Below are 22,968 nucleotides of genomic sequence, written 5' to 3'. Positions count from 1 at the left end.
GGTGGTACAGCCATGTTTAGTGATGTATGAGTTACTTACATCTATCCAGGGCCTCATCAGAGCCATCTGGACAGTCAGGCTCTCCGTCACAGAGCCAGCCCGCAGAGACACAGGTCAGATGGTCAGCACACAGAAATTCCCCAAGATCACACAGAACTGGCTCTGATGCAAACCAAAGAATGGACAGAAGAGATGGAATATGAAATGGATGAATGGTCTATGATTAATGTGAAAATATATATGGTTACATGGTGCAATGCTGCTATCTGTCAAATGGGTTGAATTGACTGTTGTTACTATGTTATTTTTATTTTATTAAACAGTCATAATACTGCTTAGAAAAGACAAATGAATTTAATTGTAGCATAGAAATGAACTACAGAGGTTTTCAGGAGGTAATCTTAGCAATATATATAAATGGTAACAACAAACATGAAAGACAAACATGTACATCTTATGCCATAGGTTCTTTTTTAGCTTTCCAATATCTTTACATTCAGTTTAACAACCTTGTAATACTGTCCACTGTTGAAGGTTTTGCCTGTCCATTGTACAAAAGCCAGAACCTGACAGCACGTTGACACCTCTTTTTCCAGTAGCTGTCAGAGCTATTAAAGCATCACTAAGGATCATGCCTTATATTCTACTATAAGATTTGACTGCAGTCTGCTTCCACACAAAAGGGGTCTTCTTGCATCCCCTAGGGTCAGTACAGCTCACTTCTTTAAGGACTCACATTTCAGCTCATACTCTTCAATGTCCAGCTGCCTGCCTTGAGGTTTAGTTCTACTTTTAAATAAAGAAATAACTCGAGGGCTCTAGGTTATATTGAACATGGTGTGTCATATAAAGTAAAATGCTCTCCTACTCACACACGCACACACACACACACACACACACACACACACACACACACACACACATACACCTCTGGACAGACAATTTGTAGGGAGAGTAAGAGCTAGGTTGATTGTAACTGGATTCCTGGTAGTAAGTCTGTACATCACTGTTTTCTCCTCTTGTGCCCTGCAACAAATTCACAATCAAATCTTGAAAAGGTCAAACAGCTTCATCTGCTAACTATACACAGAGCTTTTATGCTGTTTGCTGTCCTGTTTTAAACTCTGTATGAAAAGGAGCTATTTGCACAGCCATTATTTCTACACAGTAAAGTCCTCTGAAAATGAGTCTATGTTACACAATGTACAAATATAAAATGACAGAACAGGAGCTCCCTTAAATCAACACTTTAAAGAATGTCAATATTGGTGGATAATTAAACTGTCCTGGCTTGAGAAGCTCACTTTTAGAAAGAGCTTTCATTTCGGTTAAAATGAATAAGTAGATTCCTAGTACATATATTTTCTCTAGCGTTAGAGACTAGGGTCGAGACTTGGACTTATGCAAAGACAATATGCACTCTGGGACATAAAATGCCATAGCTTTAGAACATTTAGCAAATGAACAGTATTTTAACTTTTGTATAAATGGTACCAGAGGAAAAGCTTTGTAAATACTGTTGCAAGGAGTTATGTGAGCATTCATATACAGCAACTGAGATTAGTTCTCTTAACAGCTATTAAAGTGTTCAAAAGCAGGGATGTTCCACAATTGATTCCTTTTCTGTGGTGTCAGAATGGGCCCTGAATCTCAGCTGCTAATCTGTGCTGATTCAATTCAATTGCAGTTTCACATCAGTCAAAAAGCAATTACACAGAATATGATGATAGCTGGCTGCTGTCCCTCATTCCATATCCCAAAGAACAACAGCTTGCACTCGGAATGAATTGTAATGTCAATTTAATCACAACAGTGGCCATAAAGAAGGCATGTTTACATTATCAGATCTGCTATTATTGAAACAATTTTGTGAGTTGATTTTCCTTGTATTGACAGCTGCTTCACCTGCCAAGAAGGCAAACCCCCAAACTGCTGCCTCCATCCAGTGCAGAGAATAGTTCTGGAATTCAAAACAAATAGCAAAAGACAGCTGGAGCTCGGCTGATACAGGCCTCTGAAGTGGATGTAACATCTCTGTCTTACCGAATCAACCCTTGAGGCATCTCTCTACCTTTGCAGCTGAATTGATTACCATTTGAAAGAGTCCGCTCTTGGCTTTAGGTGCATTCCTTTTTGCTGTTGGCTGAACGCATGAAGGGGACAACCTCTGGCCCCTTGACCAGTGAGCATCCACTGATGCATTCCTTCTTTCATGCTGAGTTGCTTTTAGAAAAAGGAGTCCAATTTGAAATATCCTCCTGACCCTTGATACTGTTCTAAGTCTCTGCTCAAATCTAGAAGACCTTACTTCTTGACTCAAGTGTTGGAAGCATCCATAGTAATAGTTTCCATATAGACTGCACTCTGGCCATTTAAAGTAGAAAGATTGGGGAAGAAAATGTACTGCAAAGGCTTCCATTCAGAGATCCAAATGTTGCTTCACTTGTTTTCAAAGGCAAACCTAGTATCTGCATGTGAAAGGATCAAGTGATACAATGCACGGCTAAACATTTAGCCGGTCATTTCAAGATAATTTCAAACAAATATGAGGGAAGGGAGATAAAAATAACAGCACTGCAAAATGGCACCAGTCTTTAGTGAGGCAAAAGTAAGCCCATTACCATAACAGTGGGAAATGTTCAGTGGAGCCTGGACGGCCATGCTATTATGAGCTTCATTCTTGACACCCAACTGCCTTGACGGGCCGAGCACGCTGGCTCATTAAAGTCTCCCAGCCTTTGTAATGTCACCAGCTTTCAATGCGTAAACCTGTCACAAGGAGACAGCGGACAGGTGAGACGCCTTTCAAAACTCCAGGTGGATGCTCAGACGACTGCTCTTCTACAGGCAAAGGAAGAACAAAGCGTCTGCCAATTTCTCCTCTGGTGAATCTGTCAGGAGAAGCAGCCATCTCCCGCAAAGCCCATTCACCATGGAGTTAACTCAGTTTTGCATGGCACACTGCAGCCATATGCTGGCATTTATTATGGAATGGCACAAGGTTTCATACTCAGGTAGGATTTGTACTGTGATAAGAGAAACAGACATAAACCATAAAGCAGAAGCAATGTTCAAGTCAATATCTGTGATTGCAGTTCTATTAATGAGTCCGAATCACAGTTGCACCAGAATGGCTTTAAATCCGAAGCTTTACATGACTAATTCAGAGCTTCGACTTTATGTTCAGCAACTGTTAAACCCACTTCCTAAGTCTGCCTTTGTCTTGAGTCTCATTATCCCTCCAACTGTTCTCCGTCACTCAGCATTCCCTGGATCTTTCCTTTACCTTAACAACATGCAACAGTGTGTGTGCATGCTTCTGATTTCGCCAGCAACAGAGGGAGACAACAGCCTCCAGGTTTTGTCAGTGTCGTTAGCTCAAGGTGGGCAGCTGTGTTATGGCAATCATTACAGGCAATTAAAAGAGAACCCACAGAGGACAGTAACACATCAACATTGAGACTTACACCCCAACAGCTACAATGCAATAGTGAGTGTCACATTCACATAACATTAGATGGCTATTGATGTCTTTGCTGAAGCAAACCAACTGTGCACTGACTGAAGCTTTGGAAAGTTTAGCCCATATGGTGCACTTAGTGGCATTTCATTACTTGGATTTCAAAGGCATTAAAACACAAACCCATGTGCAAAATTTCTAGCCCATTAACACAGATCTGTACTACTCTCTTGCATTTTGGGAAAGCTTCCTGTGTAACTGAAGTTTAGCTAAACCAGAATGATGAAACCCATTTCAGATGAGTAAAACTTATTTTCTGCTTTCAGATGAGAGGCCTACATGTTAAAATTGGCCTGGGGTCAACCACACACAAACAGGTTTTGATTTGTTAGTTTAGATCCTTAATGCAATAATAATTTCAATCAATGAAATCTAAAATGGTTTGTGAACCATTTAATTGTCACCTTGCCATACAACATGATAAGTGATTTTCAGCCACCTCATTTTTGATCAGAAAACCAAGATCAATATTAATATTGCCAGACACATATTATATAAATGTTCTTGTAATGTCACTTGGCATATAACTCAATATATCTCCATTGAATGTTAGCATTCAAACCAAACAAGTTGTTCTGGTCCATGTTATTTTAAATTGCAATTAATCTTCCTTTTCCCCAAAAGCACAAGAAATATTCAATGCAGACTACATTTCAGACTCCAGTTAGCTCTAACATGTGCTGGGATGGGGGATGGGGAGGTGGGGAGTGGATAATGATGCTTGAAGGTGCCACACATTTACAAATTCCACACAGCACTCCATCCAGGAAACACATCCTGTGCCAAAAGGCCTTTACCATGGCAACTTCGTGTCTGCCCACATGCATTCTAACTGGGTAGGGGGAGACATCAATAGAAAAGAAAAACAGGGCCTTCATTAGGCATTACCTGACCTTCGGTTTCCGAGGAGGTCATTTTTATTTTCCAAACAACAGCAGGGGCATGTCAACAAATTATCAAAGAGAACATGGGCAGATTTTTAACAACCATCTCTAGAATAGCCTCCTACTCCTTGGCATAATCTACCTTGTAAACAATGAATTATTCATTGGACTGATTTTAAATCTTGGGTCCTCAAAGCTATTTTGCCTTTTATGATTTTAGCCCATGCTAGGCAAGGCTTAATCTAACTCTGTGCATTTAAAAACTAGCTCTAAGCTTTAATCTAGGAATTTTCCTTATACATATGGGTTAATAGCAAGTTCATGAGTAATACATAAGCATATATATTGACCTGTCACTTAGGATACCCAGTAAGGACTTTTTGTGACATGCAAAGTCTATGCTAATTTTCGAATAGTCAAGGTTATTTAATAACTACTGATGTCGACGTCCCCATGCCTCATTCACTCACCTAGAGCTTCATGGCTTCCCTCATGTAATTGTACCCAGTCCACAAGAGTAAGAGGAACTGGAGCTCACAGGCCCTTTTTCATTCTCTAACATGAACTGCCAGTCAAGACTCTTTACAGTAGACTTTGGAATTTTGGGAACTTTTTGACATGCCCAATTTACTCATTGTCCTCAGATTTAAAGGATCTTTTAGTTGTCAAATATGAAGTGAGCTGCTGAAAGCTGTTATTAAGGGTAATGAGAGTATCTTTATCCATTACAAAACTCTTTACTTTTAGAATGTAACAATCGGTAGAGAGGGCTGTCAGTACAATAATACAGTGATCAGAATCGCATAGCAGGAAGTCTGCTTTGCAAGAGTTTTCTCCGTTTCATTAAAAATAGGTAAGTACTGTACAAGTACTATACTCCTTGTATGGCCTATATCATTACATAATGTAGGAATAGTGAGAATGTAATTGTCAAATATAAGATCAATTATCAAATGCTGCAAATAGACTTATGAAGGTGTTTGAAAATGACACAGCGGCAGCTGCGTTTGTAAATGCCATGATCAGAACAGCATAGTGGCAGCTGTGTTTGTAAATGCCATGATCAGAACAGCATAGTGGCAGCTGTGTTTGTAAATGCCATGATCAGAACAGCACAGTGGCAGCTGTGTTTGTAAATGCCATGATTAAAACAGCACAGTGGCAGCTTCTGCTGCTCCCCTGAGAGCAAGAGGAACAAAACTTGACAGGAACCAAGACTCAGAAAGAGAACCCACCCTCCTCTAATTGCCACAACATAACACAAATAAAGTTTTTTTAAAAGTCACAATATCAGGGAAACAAATATGAAATTCGAGAATAGGAATCTGTGTGTAGAAATTGATAAACCTAATCATAGACAGCAGTACATACTGAGTAAGCAGTTTTCTAGGGTCTTTGTTGCTTCAGCTGATTCTGTATCAGTCTGCACCATTCCTTTAATTCATCATAAGCTCTACAGCAAAATAAGTGCCAGTTTTCTTTTCATTACATTTATTGTCACTGGTCATAAAATCAATAGCTGGCACTGATTTGAGATATGAGGAGTGACTCTGATTGGCATTGAGTTCCACCCACAGTTTCAGCTTAATGTAATGATGATTCCTATGAAAAACAAACAAAATGTATTGTTGCCTGTAGCTATTTATAAATACTGAGAAGCCCATGAAATGCAGAAAAAATGTTTTGTCTAAACAAAAAATACCTTTGTAAAAATAAATCCTTGTCTGTGGGTCCATGTCATTAGTATTGTTATTATTATACTTTGAAATCATACATGGCCAGAAGACAGAACATTTTTTCCTTTTTTTCCTTTTTTTTTGCTACAATATTTTCCCGTATCACATTGACATTTCTAATACTCTATTCATAATACACCAGAGGAAATAAAGCAGTCTGAATTTTACTAAGCTTTAAATGCAGATGGGGTAGGCAATTAACTGAAACCAGGCCAGTGTTTACAAAATGAAAAAACCCTGCCGATGCAAATATGGACAAAACAAAAAGACAAAGTTTGCTATTGACACTGTTAGAAAAGGCAGTATTTCCCCCACTTGTGTACAACTTTAGCCATGAGTCTCAGGGTTTCGCAGGGCACTTCCTCTTCTCTGGCCTTTAATAAGCAAACCATCCCTGAACGGTGCAGGCTGGCACAGATTGAATACAAATACATTTAAAAGCATAATAAGGTTAATAATAAAATGATAAGAATAGTGAATGTGTACATTCTGACATTTTGAATGTATTCATATAACATCAAGGTTATTATCCCAGAAATATAATTTGCAGCAGGATTCTGGTACCTGCGTACTACTTGTGTTTCACATGGTTTAGTGCACTTAAATTGTACCATGTACCACTATACTGTTTATTTCTGCAATCCTAACTATACCAAATACAATAACTGGTTTCCCCTAAGGTATAATTTACACTTTCAATAATTATAAGTAGCAGACATCCTCAGACTTATATATACTTTTATGAACTCATTACTACTGTCTCATTCATCATGTGATTAGGGGTTTTAACGTGTTTTTGCTATTGAGGTTTATATATATATATATATATATATATATATATCGCTTTCCAAAACAGTGGTGAGACAGCATTCTTGATTTCCTCCCTTTAATGAAGGCACAGTGATGTTCAAAGCTTAGTTAATTAGCTGTGAGGAGAAAAAGGTCAGATGCACAGTTAGAAACCAACCCACTGAGCAGTGGTCCAGCCAAAAAGCAACTGACAGGTTGAGTCTGAAACAAATGTTGGTGGCTTACACAAACTGCCTAAACACCCTACTGCCCAACACTGCTGCATCCGCCATAATGCTGTAATGGCAACAGGTTTGTTATGCATCCATTATCATCCATTATTCACCTACAATGGCACCACCTTTATGACACAAAACAAGTACAGGCACATTTAGATTTGAAACCATAACTGCAACCAGTCTGTCATTTTCACTAAATCAACTCAGCTCATGCTAAGAAGAAACAATGGCACAACTCCACAGATACAATGATATCTAGACAGAGCAAGGGAGTGTGTTTGGTTGTTTTTTTGTTTTTTTTGTGTGTGTGTGTATAGCATTCGAGGGAGTGAGAGAACACACATGCAAACAAAATAGCAGTGATCAAGCACCATATTCATCAGCTCGTTTTCATCTGCCTTAACATCTTCTACTGGAGTATAGTCTTGCTGGCCTACTTCTGCAGAAAGCCTTGAAGAAACTTGACATTTTATTCTGCCTGGACAAAGCTAACTGAAGTAGTCATACATAAAACCACAAGTGACTTTCATTCACATCTGATTTAGATTGCTGACAATTAGTTGCTAGCAGTGGTAGCTCAGTGGTTAAGGTACTTGATAGGTAATCATAAGGTTGCTAGTTCAAATCCTGCCACTATTGAACCCCTGAGCAAGACCCTCAAGATGTACTCAGTCATAATTGTAAGTTGCTTTGGATAAAACTGTCAGATAAATGTAATGCATTATTTTTAATGCAACTGTTTATTGGCTAGAATAGACCTAGGGTTATATTCATTTTAAACATTTTACTTAATTTTATAATATATATTGACTAGAAAATGGGGTGAAAACACAGGTGGATTAACAACAGAACATCATAAAATTCTTACATCTTGTCTGGGTGGACCTAAGTACAGGCCCACCCATGGCTAAGGAGATGCAGCACCACAGCTCTGTGCTGGTCTTTGTGATGGCAAGCCCTCATTTTTATAGCATTTCCAACTTTTTTTCCAGCTCAAATGTACTAATTGTCTCATTCTTAGCATAGAGTAGAGTTTAGAAGCACAAGGTTTTTTTTGAAGTCTTCTGTGAAAGCCCTCTCATGAGTGGGGGAAACTTTCCTCACAAATGTACCATTAATTTTCACTTAACCTGAGAATACCGACGATGGATAATATGAGATTTGCATTTGTGAGAGAGTTTGTGGTGTGTGAAAATCAAAACGGAACATCAATACAGTCTAAAGTTTAAGCCTGGAATCTTAAGCTAAAAAGAGTCTTTGTTGTTCCTGCATAGTCTCTACATCTCAGGCTTGTGCATAAGGCTACCTTATCTTAATTAGGTCCCTCATATCTCCCATGAGCTGTGGTGTTGGTTAAGGCCTTGATCAAACATAACTCTTTTTCTTTGTGGGCATGAAATGACACTTTGAGAAAATGTCCAGAACAATCTGTAATTAAAATGTTGCATTTGCATGATATACTCTATCAATCAATAAATACAGTTTTATATAAACTTGATACAGTCTTAGCCATAGTCCAAAGTGTGTATGTGTGAGTGCATGCAATTGTGTGTGTTTTCTCAGGAATTAACATGAACTTTACAGTTGGCACTGTTTGCAATCTGGTCTCTTTATAAGTTTTTGTGGTTTGAAGTTAAGTAGTTCAACAACATCGTCTGCTCCAAACACTACTTTGTGCCAACTCAGCACAGGAAGGCTAACACTAACATAATAATGGATATTCGGTATTTGTTAGGCCTAGAATTTTAACAGTACAATCAACTTATCCTAATACGTTCTAAGTCAAGCAGACAAACCTACATTTATGTATAAATTTTAGACAAGAAGATTTCATTTTAGACAGTTTTCATCCTTGTGCATCATTTTAGTCAAATTTTAGACCTCTTGTCATAATATTTGTCTACAAAATTAACACAAGCACTAATTAGGTGGAAGCCTTGAAGAAAGGCATATTTTTGACATGGCCATCAAATGTAGAAAGTTAAATTAAAATTAAAGAAATGAATTTAACTCTTATTTAAGTTTTTATTTTGCCTGTATATTAGGGAAAGGGTTTCACCTTTTAGCTATAATTTGCATGTCTTTCTAACTACTACATATTCAGTCTGATCATGGAATCTTTTCACATTATGAGTGGAGACAGTTTCTTAGGATTTTCTTTCCAGTGGGAAACTGAATGAAAAGCACTGACCGTAACCACCATTTTGGAAGGGTACTTGTGACTTTTTAAATAAGTAAGCTTGCAAAAGTCCTATCAGTTTGTAGTTATGACAACTGCAGTAGTGTTAGTAATGTTAATAGTGTTAGTCTAGAGAGACCACCAGACCTTTTTTTCCTTCTCAGGTAGTTTAATTAATTAAAATGATACTTTAATTAATGTAATTAATTAAAAATGATTAGATGACCTTTACACTTCTTCCATTCACAAGATTTATAAGCCTGTTAATAAGGGCTGGTAGACTTAGGTGATGGCTTTAATTTATGCAAACACACCCTCTCTTATACATTGTGCCATTTCTGTCAGTTTATTAGAACCCTAGAGAGGCCCTCATAATCGGAAGGCTAACACTAATTTTGTCTCACTACCACCGCACTAAAGTCAATAGAATATGATATGCATCTCTCTATTGGCTGATTTGTACTATCCAGTGTTCAGTTTAATTCATACTTCATACCTTCAGATTACAAATATTTCTCAGATAAGCTTCTCTTATGGATGTATGTGCAGTGTACCTATAATTAATGTTAATAACATTGGAATTAATAACATTTCAAACAGAGTTTTATATATATATATATATATATATATATATATATATATATATATATATATATATATATATATATATATATATATATATATATATATAAGTTGTTATTGTTGTTGTTTTGTTTTTTGTGGCACCATGACAAGTGTGTCATTCCTCAAGTTTGTGTGGAATTTTTTTCAGAGTGCAGAGCTAATTGGAAGCCTTCTTTGCTTGTTCTTTGTACCACATAGCTTTCTTATAGCATTTTTTAAAAATATGCATTTTTAAAGAACTATTAATGGAAACAGATTAGCTTTAGGCTCAAAAGAGGAACATGTCTTCTATTTTGTCTACTTTAATGATTCTTTAGTTTTGTTCAACATTTCCTTATCATTATTCAGTTTCAAGGCCTTTGGGAACCAGTCCCAAAGTACGCATGTATAGTGAAGAAACTGCACATTAAGATTCTCTTAATTCACTGGATGGTTGCCACAGGTGATATAATTATGGTTATGCTGGAACCACCTTTATTAATAGCTGCATTCAAAATCTTTGAAAGCACACTGTCAGGTGCATTCATGGTTAGTGTGGTAACCAAGGCAGGCTGGTATGATTTCCTGGACATGGGCCTGGTCTGTTGATATTTGCAGCAGCCTCAACTTATGTACATTTCATGAAATGACTTTTCTATCAGGGAATTGAAATAATGACATAAATATGAAAAATGCAAAAAGGTCTAAAGACTTAATTGAGTGGAATATTAGCTCACTTGGAGCTGGAGTTTTAGATGACTAGAAATTACAGTTTTTACCTCGTGCTCCTCATGTATAAAACTTGCTTCTTGCTGAAAGATTGAGAAAAGCAGTACAGTGCAGAGGTTACTGACTCTAGTTGTGAGACAGAAAAATGATGCTTGCCTGACGTGTTGTATGAAACACTTATTTTGTCACCCACATGCACAGAAGGCAAGAATAAGTACAACAATATTGTTCACAATAAATTTACCCAAGGTGCTCACACACACACACACACACACACACACACAGGGAAAATCACAAGGAGCAGTTGTTTGAGTGCAACTACGTTTTTGAGTTGTTTTTTAAAGCATACTATGAATTAAGAAACTACAGAACAGAATAAACACAGAATACAAACTAGTTGTTGAACTAGTTTTTAAAGCTGTACAGTGTCCAATTCACATTATATATAACTCACATATTTCAAAGAACATCTAGTAGTAGAATACTACAACACTAGTGGTTATTTGCAATGGTATTTACATCTAGTCAGACTATTTAGTTTGGCAGCTTCAACAAAGACGTAAATTACAATTGATTAATTTTGTTGACAGGCATTACATTCAGGGATTTTGACTGTTTCAAAAAAAAAAGAAAGAAAGAAAAAGAACCATAAAGTCAAACCCAAGACTAATAACCTTTTACGTAAAACATTCTTTCTAGGTGAATCATCTTCTTTTAAGTAAATCATTTTTTCTCTGCACTGTGTGTGGGAGGCTCGTTGGATGGGCAGAGAGGCCTGTTTGGTTTGTCAGCTGCTGGCAGCAGGAGGAAAAACACAGAAATACACAAAGTATACAACATTTCTTGTGTTAAATGGTCTCTGTTTGAGGTAGCTAGTTTGTTTTTTGTTTTTTTTCTGTGACTTCTCTCATCACCTAACAACTGTGTGCTAGCTACAGCCATGTTTTTATTCACTCCCAAAATGTCATGAGAAACAGTTGCTCACCACAATGTTCCACAACATACATGAAATTCTAAGCAAGCATGTTGCAGATGTAGACCAAGGGTGTCAAGCCCTAAAGTGTAAGTATTAATGAATACTAATTCACTAATTCTATAGAGTACTTAAGGAATATTGACTAAATTCCCCTAAATGTGTTTCCATGAAAATTTATTTCCAGGTATGTATTTTGTTTCAAATGAATATCTGAGCTAATGCACATTTCACAGAAACACAAAAATAAAGTTGTAGAAGTATGTACATTTAAACTAGAAACTTTAACCAGCTTTCACATGTCCTTCCATTTTCAAACTTTTTTTCTGATGGGCTGTCAATGAAAGATTCAGGGACACAGCCATTTAGCTTCTCCAAAAACAAACACTACTGTTCACTATCCCACTTAAAAGACCCATAGAGCTTTCATTCCTTCTTCCCTGACAGGTAAAGGAGGGAATTATACCCCTCACCTTCCAGTTTTGTGAGAAGCTGCCACAGAATTTCAATGGAACTTCAATTTGTGAATCTACAGGAACTGGGGTGTTTGTGTGTGTGTGTGTGTGTGTGTGTGTGTGTGTGTGTGTGTGTGTGTGTGTGTGTGTGTGTGTGTGTGTGTGTGTGTGTGTGTGTGTGTGTGTGTGCGTGGGTGGGTGTGTGCGTGGGTGGGTGTGTGCGTTGGTTGGGGGGACAGTTTGAGAGATCCCTCCTTCAACATCCTTGCTGGCTGGAAAATGTCAGAAAAGTCAGGTTAGCAGGTTAAAATGGTATCTTTGAGAAATGCGTTCCATGAAGCCTGTGTAGTGCCCTCACCCCTTACCACCTAAGTGTACTATTTGACAGTGCTAGTGATGCTTTTTGACTACCTCATTGGCATGTAATTTTATGGTCTATGGGGCAGAATTTCAGCTGCAGAATAAACAAGATTAATAGTGCATGTCTAAATGAAAGAAATACCAGCCACAAAGCCAGACACTCAGTTCAGTGGTGTAATGACCTTGAAAGGAAACATCTACCTAATTAGGAAGAGTCAACAATCTAGTATCACTTCCTGATGAGAGGATCATATCACCTCAGGATTGCATTTGTGTACACGACCTTCATCATAAAATGATCCCCTCTTCCTTAGCAAACTGCTTTAAGCTCAAGATCATTTGATGCAGCCCTAAGAAGGATTTGAAATTCTAGTAAGTTGACCAAGCAACATGGACATCCTCAGAGACTATGACACAGCAGAACTATGCAATGATAATGATGTGGTGGAGAAATACAGAACAAGCAAGTTACTGAAATGAAGATCTTCAAAATATCTTCATGAAAAATTAGGGATGTATAACTACATCATATGCAGGTAGACTTGAGTGCCAAGTAAAGCTGACAAGAGTAAATAAGTACTGTTAATGAGTGGAAAACTGAAAGGGAGCACTAGAAATACACGAGTGAATGCATGTGTGTACACAAACATGTTATTTTCTTATTGCATGACAACAGCTCAGTGAACAAATCCTGTGCCACTAAGAGACTAAACATATGATCTCATCTGTGGTTAAGTAAAAAACCTGGGTTCTGAAACATAGACTGTGCAACAATTTAGTGAAAGTGTGCACGTGGGTGCTTGTATGTGGGGGGGGGGAGAGAGAGAGAGAGAGAGAGAGAGATGAGAAAGAAAGAGCAAATAATTATATCAAACCAATGACAAAGTTTTACATCCATGTGAGCACGATACCCAGTTAAATTTATCATCTGAACTCATTACCATAGGCAGAAGCATGGCTTGGTAATCTCCCTCCAAGTTTCACTCTGTTACAGTTCTTTGTTAGTGTGGCACGGTTGGAGTGATTTACAGTAGAGCGAGACTGGGCTCCTCATGGCCAAAGTTGTCCTATTTTCCTGTTTCTGACTGCACTTACCTCAAATAATGAATTCGTTCTTCAGGGCAGAGAAGAGCACAGCCTGTCAGCATTGATGCTACCAATTAATAATCTCAGACCTGCTGAGGGTTCCACACACAGACCTTCCACCAGAACTTCCTCATGTTCTACAATAGATTATCAAATCTGTTGATATAGTAAACTTGACAACTGGAATTACTTAGTAAAAGGATAATCTGACAATGGTTCTGATGTACTGTGCTCAGGACATGTGTCAAAAACATTGCGTAATTGTTAGTAAGAGGTAGTCATTTTTAACTTCAGTAGCATAGTTAATGTGTGCTTGACTGAGAACTGCACACGCTAGACAGAAGCTCACTGTCAGATCGAGTTACAGCATGTTCATAATTTGTTTTTAAAAAAAATTGGCAAATAATCAAAGTGCATATAATCAGTTATTTGGCACATAGTCAAATTAGGTTTTTTTATATCTCTTTGACTAAAAAAACCCAAAAACTATGAAGGATTTGTTCTCTACAGTTTTATGTCTAGTGTGAATATCAGATGACAACTGATAATGGTTAGATTAGTAATGCATGACAGGTATGCCATTTCAGTTGTTCTACTTGAATCAAAACTAATAAACTATTGTGTCAAGTGATAAATGACAACTACATTATGTTAATTGGCTCTTTTATTATGTAAAGAAAACATGTGTGTCTACCCTGTTGCCATTCGATAGTAGGGAACAGTAGATGAAATAGAAGTTTAGCCCTCGAAGCTCTAACAATGCTGACGATGTGAAAAAGAATGTTGTAATTCTAGAGCAATTATAATATATAATGCTATATAATGTATAAGTGTATAATTGCAACAACAAAAATAATTCCAGAACCCAGCTACTAAGTAAGCTTTATGATTGTTAAGAATACATTAGGAATGAAGCTGATCTTACAAAGTAATCTTTTTTATTGTATTAAATCAGCAACAAAATGCATGTTTAATTGGCAAAGCTATTTTCTCTGGTGTTTGAATATTTTATTTCTGTCTGATTACCCACCTACCCACGACAATGTTCACAGAAAATTTACTACAGACTAACAAAAAGTAGTTAAGAGTTTAAATTCTGTCTGGGAATTTCTCCTTTCCAGATATTAAATGATAAAAGTCATACATAGCAGTTTATTTTATTTACAGTAAACAGGCACACTGAGGACAAACCAAGTGGAAGCGCCAGTTCTAATTTTCCGTACAAAACAAACCTGCCTTCCACCACATCTGGCAAACTCTTTAGCACAGTTTCAGAAATGAGGATCCATGTCCTTCATGCCACTTAATACCATTCTAGACTAATGTAAACAGATGATTAACATTTTGCAACTCTAAAAATGCCTTGCCTACTGACTACAGCCAATTACAGCACCTTGGATCCGTAAGTACTCTGAAATGTTTTTGCAAAATCGTATGTCACTCTTTGAGCAGAAGAGAGCTTCTTGAGGTAGATATGACTCATCGAGACAGCTTTCTGACACATAAGCAATGGATCTGGTTAGTGGAGGGGGGGTTAAAGATCAACTTGAAATGGAGCATTAAAAAAATGACACAGTCCATTTCAGCTCCCAAATCTTCCTCCAGTCCTCTTGGTGGCACATGATTAATGGATGTAATCAGGTGATGTCTCTCCGCCTGCCTGTGCCCTTCATGGCCTCGGCTAATTGCACAAACAAGCTCAAATCACAATGGACATTTTATGGAGTGTGGAGCACTGCTCATCAGATCAGTTTTCTGTGGCGTCTGCATGAGGCAGTATGAATCTTAAGAGCGAATCATTAACCATGGTGAGACAAACAGGAAGGAAGCCACTGATGATCCAATTCCAGCATAAATTACATTCCCATTGTAGACATTGGGTAGTAAACCGCTAATACAGATGCACATCTATTCCAGCCAGGGAAAATAACACTATTTTACAACTCATGTCCTGCCATGAACCTTCATCTCCATTATACCTGTATGTCATAAAACTATTACCAATATGACACTCTCATTTTCTCAATGTTTCATTGAGTTTTGACTAAATATCCAACAGATATTTAAGTACCAAATGCTTTTATGTAATGTAACATGTCCACAACCAATTTCTAGACTATCAAGCACAAATGAAATCCAATCATTCAGAAAGCTGAAAAAAACCTCAAGACCTTGATTACTGCTGGAATGTTCACATTCTTTGCTGCAGCATAAATGTGTGTCTTGAGTTATGTCTCTGGCAAATGTTTTTTGTTGCATTCAGATTTGTGTGTTGCTGCTGCAGGTCAATGATTAAAAAGGAAAAGCAAATAATTTATTGGCAGTGGATGGGAAAAGCAGGGCTGAACCTTTAGGTCTGCCAAATACTAACATCACACCTTTCAGATGTAGACATTTATCATGATGCACTTATTACTGCCGACCACTCCTTTTCTATATATGAAGATGAGAGGAAAATCAGTCAATTTCCTAAACTTTTGGGGCCATTTCCCAGGAACATTTAAAAATTAATCTCTGACTTCTCTTCAGGGTGCATTGGACTGGTCACTTCACTCTCACTGGGAATTTAACTAGTGTTAATTTACACTTCATACTTCACGTACCTCCCTCATACTTCATCTGGGCAACTAATTACTGAGTTCAGTGATGGAAGGGCACATTTAAATTGCAGTCCATTAATCAAATTTGCAATGAAACAATAATTTTGCAATTATGGAATTTTATTTAAAGAAACCACACTAAATCTGCAATTGATCATATTCACATGTGTGAGACATTTTGGGAAGGGGCAGTTTTAAAAAGTAGGCTGCAGCAAAACAAAGGGCAACACAATTCCACTGTTGTCACACACCAGAAAATGTGATCTGGACTCAGAAATGAAGCCCATTTTGTGCGATGGCTTTTTATATCCTAGCAACAGCTGACAACGTAAATCGCTTTCCTCCCTCGCTCTCTTATACCTGTCATTATTAAAGAAAAACACCTTTCGCCATTCTTCCATACATTCAGAAGTTTCTGCTCAAATTAAGGGACTTGAGGAGTTTGTCTCCTTCACCTTCAGTATTAAAACGCTGACCCATTCGTTCCCCACCGCTTAAATCCTCCATCTGCTCGTCCCGCCCCTCGCACCCTCCATCTGGGCAAATGAAACTCCCGTCTGGCAAGCTTTCTGTTTCACAAGCTCTATTTTCCCTCCATGCTCCATTACTGTGAACAAGAGTGATATCATTGCACTTGCCTTTGCACAACACAGCTAAATGACTGTGGGAGAGGCTGGCGGTAACAGGTTTGAGTCCAGACACTGTGCTTGGAGACGATGAAAAACGCACAAACGCTTTGAATCTGGGCCTTTGAGCTGTCAATAGAGTACTTTGCAAACCAAGTCAATGACTAGGTCTAAGCATTAAGTTAGGTCTTATTAGGCATACAACTGAGAGATAACACGGTACATGGCCCTAATAATGTATTTGCATATAAAGTGATTTCTGATCCCTCACTTCAATGCACATAGAGCAACTCCAAGATTTTGTTTCATTCAAAGTCAAACCAATTAAAAATGTTCCTCAGCCTTCAAAAGGGAAAAAATGATATTATTATATGCTCTAAAAATATTTCCATTGATAATGAGAAGCTCGGAACTTGTCGCCTTTTGGTAAATAGAGTGTCAAATACTGTTTCATATGTGTCTGTCCTCATGAAGTAACCAAACCACAAACAGTGTAGTAGCATGTGAAGTCTTTCAATAGAATCACTGTGTGCACAGTGGGTGGAGGTGGTGTAATTAAACACTGTATGCTCAGTACAGTGACAGAAGCTGGGAATGGTATTGTTAAGTAAATAAATGAAGAAAAAAAATCTGACATCTGACTAACTTGGTATAATGGATCATTTTCTAAAAATCACTGTTCTGTCACCACAACAGAAACACTGTTTGCTGTTGCCTATATACATAAAGCCTTTTTTACCCGACTACATACGGCCACATTTAATATAGAGATTTGGACCAACTAACATGTCTCCATAGCTCTTCATTCAAATCCAGTCTGCATGCCAGAGCCCATATATTATGGCAGCCCAGAGCCATTTAAGAGGAGTCACGCATCAGGTCCTGGAGGACGCCTTCCATTTCTTGCTCCTCTTTGGCTGTCCTCCCTTTCTCTGGTCCCCAGCCCCTCCCGGTGCCCTTATCACTGCTGAATCGCGCATATCTGCACAGCCATGTCCCCACAGCCCAACGCCAGAATCCTCCGCCAGTCAATAAAGAAAATGCCAACGCTGAGTTGGAGACAGGAGTCAGTCCCATGTGGAGATACGGTGGAGGAGAAAAAAAAACGAAAAAAAAAAAAACAGTGCTTCCGCTCCCCTATCTGCTCTATGCACTAACAGATCTTCCCAGGAACATATGCCCTGCACACAATGCACACAGGGGTCATCCACATAGAGGTCCCAAACCCCTTTGGTGTGACCAGCAGGATACTGCAACCAGAGTCCCAGTCAGAGTGAGGTGAGCTCTAGTTTTGACAGGTGCAATGACAGTGGAATTGGCCTAGAGATGTTTCATGGGAAAGTAAAAGCCTTCTTCTATCGATTAGATACAAGTATACTGTAGTTGCCTTATTGGAAGGGGACATTGATTACTCAGTAAGAAAAGGTCAAGGCCAACTGCGGAAGGCAGCAAGTCAGCAGGGTTAGTGTGAGAATGTTGCTAATTAAAGCCAACCCTACTTCTACCAGAGATATAGTGCTGTCTCACAAGAGCTGGGGGGTGGTAGCTTACCTTGGAGTTGAGGGGTGAGGCGGGGCTGGGGTGGGGGCAGGGTTGCCTTTGTATGTTTGCATCTTACTGACAAGAGTTTGTTTGGTTCAATGCTATCAATATTTACTGTTGGAATAAACCAGAGGTTACTCTTAACTTGAACAATTATCAAAATGCCTTTTTTCCTTAACTATTTGGAATATGACATATGTCACAACCAGTAATGAAATGGTCATGTATTTACAAGAGCCACAATGGCACTATCATCTCTCATGTTACCCACATATAGTCAATGCTGACTTATGTTCTAAGGCAGCAATGGAGTCCTTTGGGTTCCGGATTTTGATGGCGCCAGCTTGATAGAACACAGACACCTAAGCTTCATCTGATATGAGCTTACACAGGCAAAACAATCATGAGTGAATGATTTTAAGATCAGCTTGCTAGACTTCCTACTGAGTACAAATGGCTCCCTTGGATGTGTACCAGTTAATGCCCTTGTAATCTGACTCTTCAATAATTGAATGCTGCTCTCTATGGACACTTTTAAAATCCAGACGACATCATAAACCATTTGCACAGTCCAGGCAAACAAGGAGTACGGGCCTCTGTGCTCAACTGCACCATCTGAGTTTTATGTTTATGGAATGACTGCAGCAGTTACAGCTCCACCACAAGCCATTACTCACATATTTCTGCAACAAATATGGGCTTTCAAGGTCTAAAATGCATTTTCAATACACTCATCCAACACACACACACACACACACACACACACACACACACACATACACACACACAATAGAAGAACAACATCTATTCGGTATTCCAACCAGTTAAATTACTTCTGGAATCTAAAGTTTCAGAAGGCCATGTGGTAAAGGTACAGCATCTAGTTGTGGTACTGACTCAGAATGCATATTAGACTTCCAACTATTGGTCACATGCAGTAGCTGAGCAGCGAGGTTTATTTTCAGGTCAGTAGATAAAATTCCACTGTGCAGCTTATCTCATCCCACCTTCCTAACAATGATATTGAGAATATGGAGAGTGTGTGCAGGATTGTTAGTGTAATTAACCATTAATTCTTAATGCAGTTTTTTCAGACTTCACACTGAACTATGAAATGGCCTTTAATATTAAACCAATTGTTTCTCAGTAAAGATTTTTAAATAATCATCATTTGCCCTGCGTGCATGGCCATCCTGAATTATGCATAACTGATTAATGCCAGGCCTTGATACCTTTATCAAGCTTATTAGCATTTCTTTCAAAACAGCTGGTTTTTCTTAGATGGTACCTTTACAAGGCAGCAGATTACAGCTATTTGCTGACCAGGAAGTGCAAGTTTAAAGAGCCCTACAAGGTCCCTTTTTATCTCTGTCACCTTTTGAAGTGCACTCAACTCTGCAGCCAAACAATATGGTTCTTAGATCATGACTTTTTCCTAAAACAGTGTTTGTCAGCATTTTAAGGATTATAGTGTTCTGGGGATAATAAGAATATAAAATTAATGTTTACACCTAGAACCTTCAGGAGGTAAAAGTAGCTTGCTATTTCAAGTGGTAAAATCCATTCGTGAGTTAAAGTTCATTGAATGCCAACAAAACCCTTGCACAGTCTACGGAGATAAACAAGGGGAGTCAGATGAGGAAGGGGTTTGAGAGCTCTCTGATTCAGCCGGGTCCTACTCAGATCTCTCAAATGATGATAAGATACCTTGAGGAAAAACAGAGTAAGCCAAAATATGCCCCGCTGATACGTATACCAAATTCACAAACACGATGAACCACCCTTATCAGGTTTACCCAGGGTAGGCCTATTTGCCCTGAAAGTTCTAATGCCCTGCTCTGTATGTTATGAAAATAAAGTCTATGAGATGTCCATAATCTAAGCCTTAAGCCAAACTGAAAACATTGGAAACTAGCTAATGTATGGCTATTACCCTTGCAACCGCTATCCATCCATCTTATGCCCACAGCCCTGCCATGCCTGTCCTGTTTTGTGAATGTGCAGTTTGTTTGGTTTTTTTTTAATTACTGGTGTATTTTCTGTAATAACTATTTTCCTGTTAAAAAAATAATAATAATAATAATAATATATATATATATATATATATATATATATATATATATATATATATATATATATATATATATATATATATTTATATATATATATATATATATATATATATATATATATATATATATATATATATATATATATATATATATATGACTTATAGTAAAGCTAATTTGCTCATGACTAGCAATTCTCTGCAGGGTCAGCACATTGCTGGTAGGAGGCAGGAGGTTTGTGTGACGCTGGCGGGACAGAGGGAGCAAGAGGCGTGGTTGCTAGAAGGTGCTCTTTATTTTACATAACTATGCACTATGGTATAGCAACAAAAATGCAACAAAAGGTAAGTGCTTGTCGTGGTTCTCCGTGTCGGTTCCACAACAGGTAATCCGCTGATGCGCAGTGCCGTCCCTGCTGACCTGTGGGTTGAAATAGTGGAAGGAGGAAACAAGGGACAGGTGCACATGGTTGGTAGGCTGGTGATTGGGAGTGGGGTAGGTGGGTACTGTGGTCCTCCCAGTGAGTGGACGTGTTCCTCCTGCTGGGAAGCCAGCCACTCGTGACAGAACCCCCCTCCGAAGACCCCGCCAGGCTCCCGGAGCACAGCTGGCCTGGTTAGCATGGAGCAGGTTTCCGCGGGTGCTCCCGGTAGAAGGAGGCGATGAGGTTGGGGTCCAACACCTGGGAGGCTGGCACCCAGCAATGTTCCTCGGGCCTGTACCCCTCCCAGTCCACCAGGTACTGCAACCCTGAGGTCCTCCTCAGAGAGTCTAGCAAGGCCCTCACCCTGTAGGGTGGCTCACACCCGATCTCCAGCGGCAGGGGTGGAGCTCCCAAGGGGCTTCCCTCCTCTGAGAGGGGACCCTCCACTACAGGCTTCAGGGCAGACACGCGGAAGGCCCTGGAGGATGGCTATGTCCCGGCAGGCCCAGCCTGTAGCTCAACTCATTCACCTGACTTGTTATGGTATACGGAGCCTCACATTTGGCCCACAGTTTGCCCGAAGTGCCCACCTGGCCATCCTTGGTGGTGACTCACACTCTCTGTCACTTCCTGCTTTCGGTCCGCCTTTCTTTTGTAGACCACAATGGCAGAGCACAGTCTGCTGTGGGTATCCCCCCAAACCTGCTCACTGTGTCTGCACTACTGCTTAACAGACAGCTGGTCTGACACTATTAGGTTCCAGGGATAAAGTGGGGGCTGGTACCCTAAAATGCATTCAAATGGTATTAGCATTGTTCCAGCATGACACAGAGAGTTTTGTGTGTATTTGGCCCACGCTAGGTATGTACTCCAGGTCTCAGGATGTCGCTAACAGTACAGATGAAGGAACTTGCCCAATTCCTGGTTTACCCTCTCAATTTGGCCATTGGCCTGGGGATGGTAACTTGACGCCAGACTCACGGTAATATACAGTTTCCCAAGCAGTTCCTTCCACAGTCTAGAGGTGAACTGAGCCCCCATGCTTGAAATAAATGTTCTCGGACAACCCAAACTGTCTGAAGACATGGAGGAAGAGCAAGTCCACTGTCTCCAAGGCCTTGGGTAGGCCTTTTAGTGGGACAAACCTAACCATTTTGGAGAAGCAATCCACGATCACCAAAATGGTTGTGTTCCTCTCAGAGGCAGGCAGGTCCATGACAAAATCAATCGAGATGTGGGACCAAGGCTGCTAAGGAGTGAGGAGGGGGAGTAGCTTACTAGCAGGAGGAGTGCGCGGGGTCTTGTTGCACGTGCAGTCGGTGCATGAGGACACATACCTGACAATGTCCCTGTTCATGGCAGGCCACCAGTATCTTGCACTCAACGTAGTGCATGTTGATCCCAGATGTCCTGTCCCCACGGATGTGTGTGCCCAGGCGATAAGGTCCCTGCGATGTCTAAACGGGACATACAGCCAGTTGGGTGGACATTGGGGATGTGGGTTCACAGCCTCTATGCTGCAATCGATGTCCCAGGTCACCGCGGCCAAGAAACATGAGGGAGGGATCACTGGTTCCTGACTGGAAGACTGAGCCTCAGCATGATGTTTCTGGGTGAGCGCGTCCGCCCTTACGTTTTTCTCTCCCAGCCTGTAGGTGACACGAAAGGCAAACCTGGAGAAGAAAAGAGACCACCTTGCCTGCCTAGAGTTCAACCTTTTTGTGGTTTGGAGGTACTCTAGGTTCTTGTGATCGGTAATGACAGTGAAGGGATGTCTCACTCCCTCCAGCCAATGCGTCCACTCCTCCAATGTGAGTTTCATCGCCAGGAGTTCTCTGTCCCCCACACCATAGTTCCACTCAGATGGGCTCAGCTTCCTTAAAAAGTAAGCGATGGGACCTAGCTTACCTTCCTCCCCTCTCGCTTCGGGCAGCACAGATCCTACTTCCACATCCAAGATGTCTACCTCCACAATAAAGGTTTTCTCCGGGTCGGGTTGTTGCAACACGGGAGAGGTGGAGAAGGAGGTCTTCAGGTCCACGAATGCTCGGTCTGCCGCCTCACCCCACCTTAGCTGTTTGGTTTTTCCCCTAAGCAAATCCATGAGGGGCCTGGCTAGGGTGTTAAAAGATTTTATGAAGCACCTGTAGAAGT

At 39.7% G+C, this 22,968-nt stretch overlaps 1 protein-coding gene across 5 annotated transcripts in view; it reads right to left on the bottom strand.

The window, feature by feature from the left end:
• lrp1bb (low density lipoprotein receptor-related protein 1Bb) overlaps positions 1-22,968 on the bottom strand; it is a 218,232-nt gene that overhangs the window by 150,392 nt on the left and 44,872 nt on the right. For 4 of the 5 annotated variants that reach the window (XR_014125233.1, XM_027032840.3, XM_081720521.1 and 1 more), the window contains exon 2: positions 40-162. The exons of the other annotated variant lie outside the window; for it this stretch is intronic. Coding sequence is in view for 3 of the 4 variants with exons in the window: in XM_027032840.3 (XP_026888641.3) it covers positions 40-162 (123 nt within the window). In the remaining variant the exon portion in view is untranslated. The remainder of the gene's footprint in view (positions 1-39; positions 163-22,968) is intronic. 5 annotated transcript variants of the gene reach the window in all.

The sequence above is a fragment of the Electrophorus electricus genome, chromosome 9 (genome assembly GCF_041902795.1).
Source record: "Electrophorus electricus isolate QZ-2024a chromosome 9, ASM4190279v1, whole genome shotgun sequence".
Classification (NCBI taxonomy): Eukaryota; Metazoa; Chordata; class Actinopteri; order Gymnotiformes; family Gymnotidae; genus Electrophorus; species Electrophorus electricus.
Note: the sequence above shows the minus strand (reverse complement) of the source record. Positions and strands in the feature narration are given on the sequence as shown.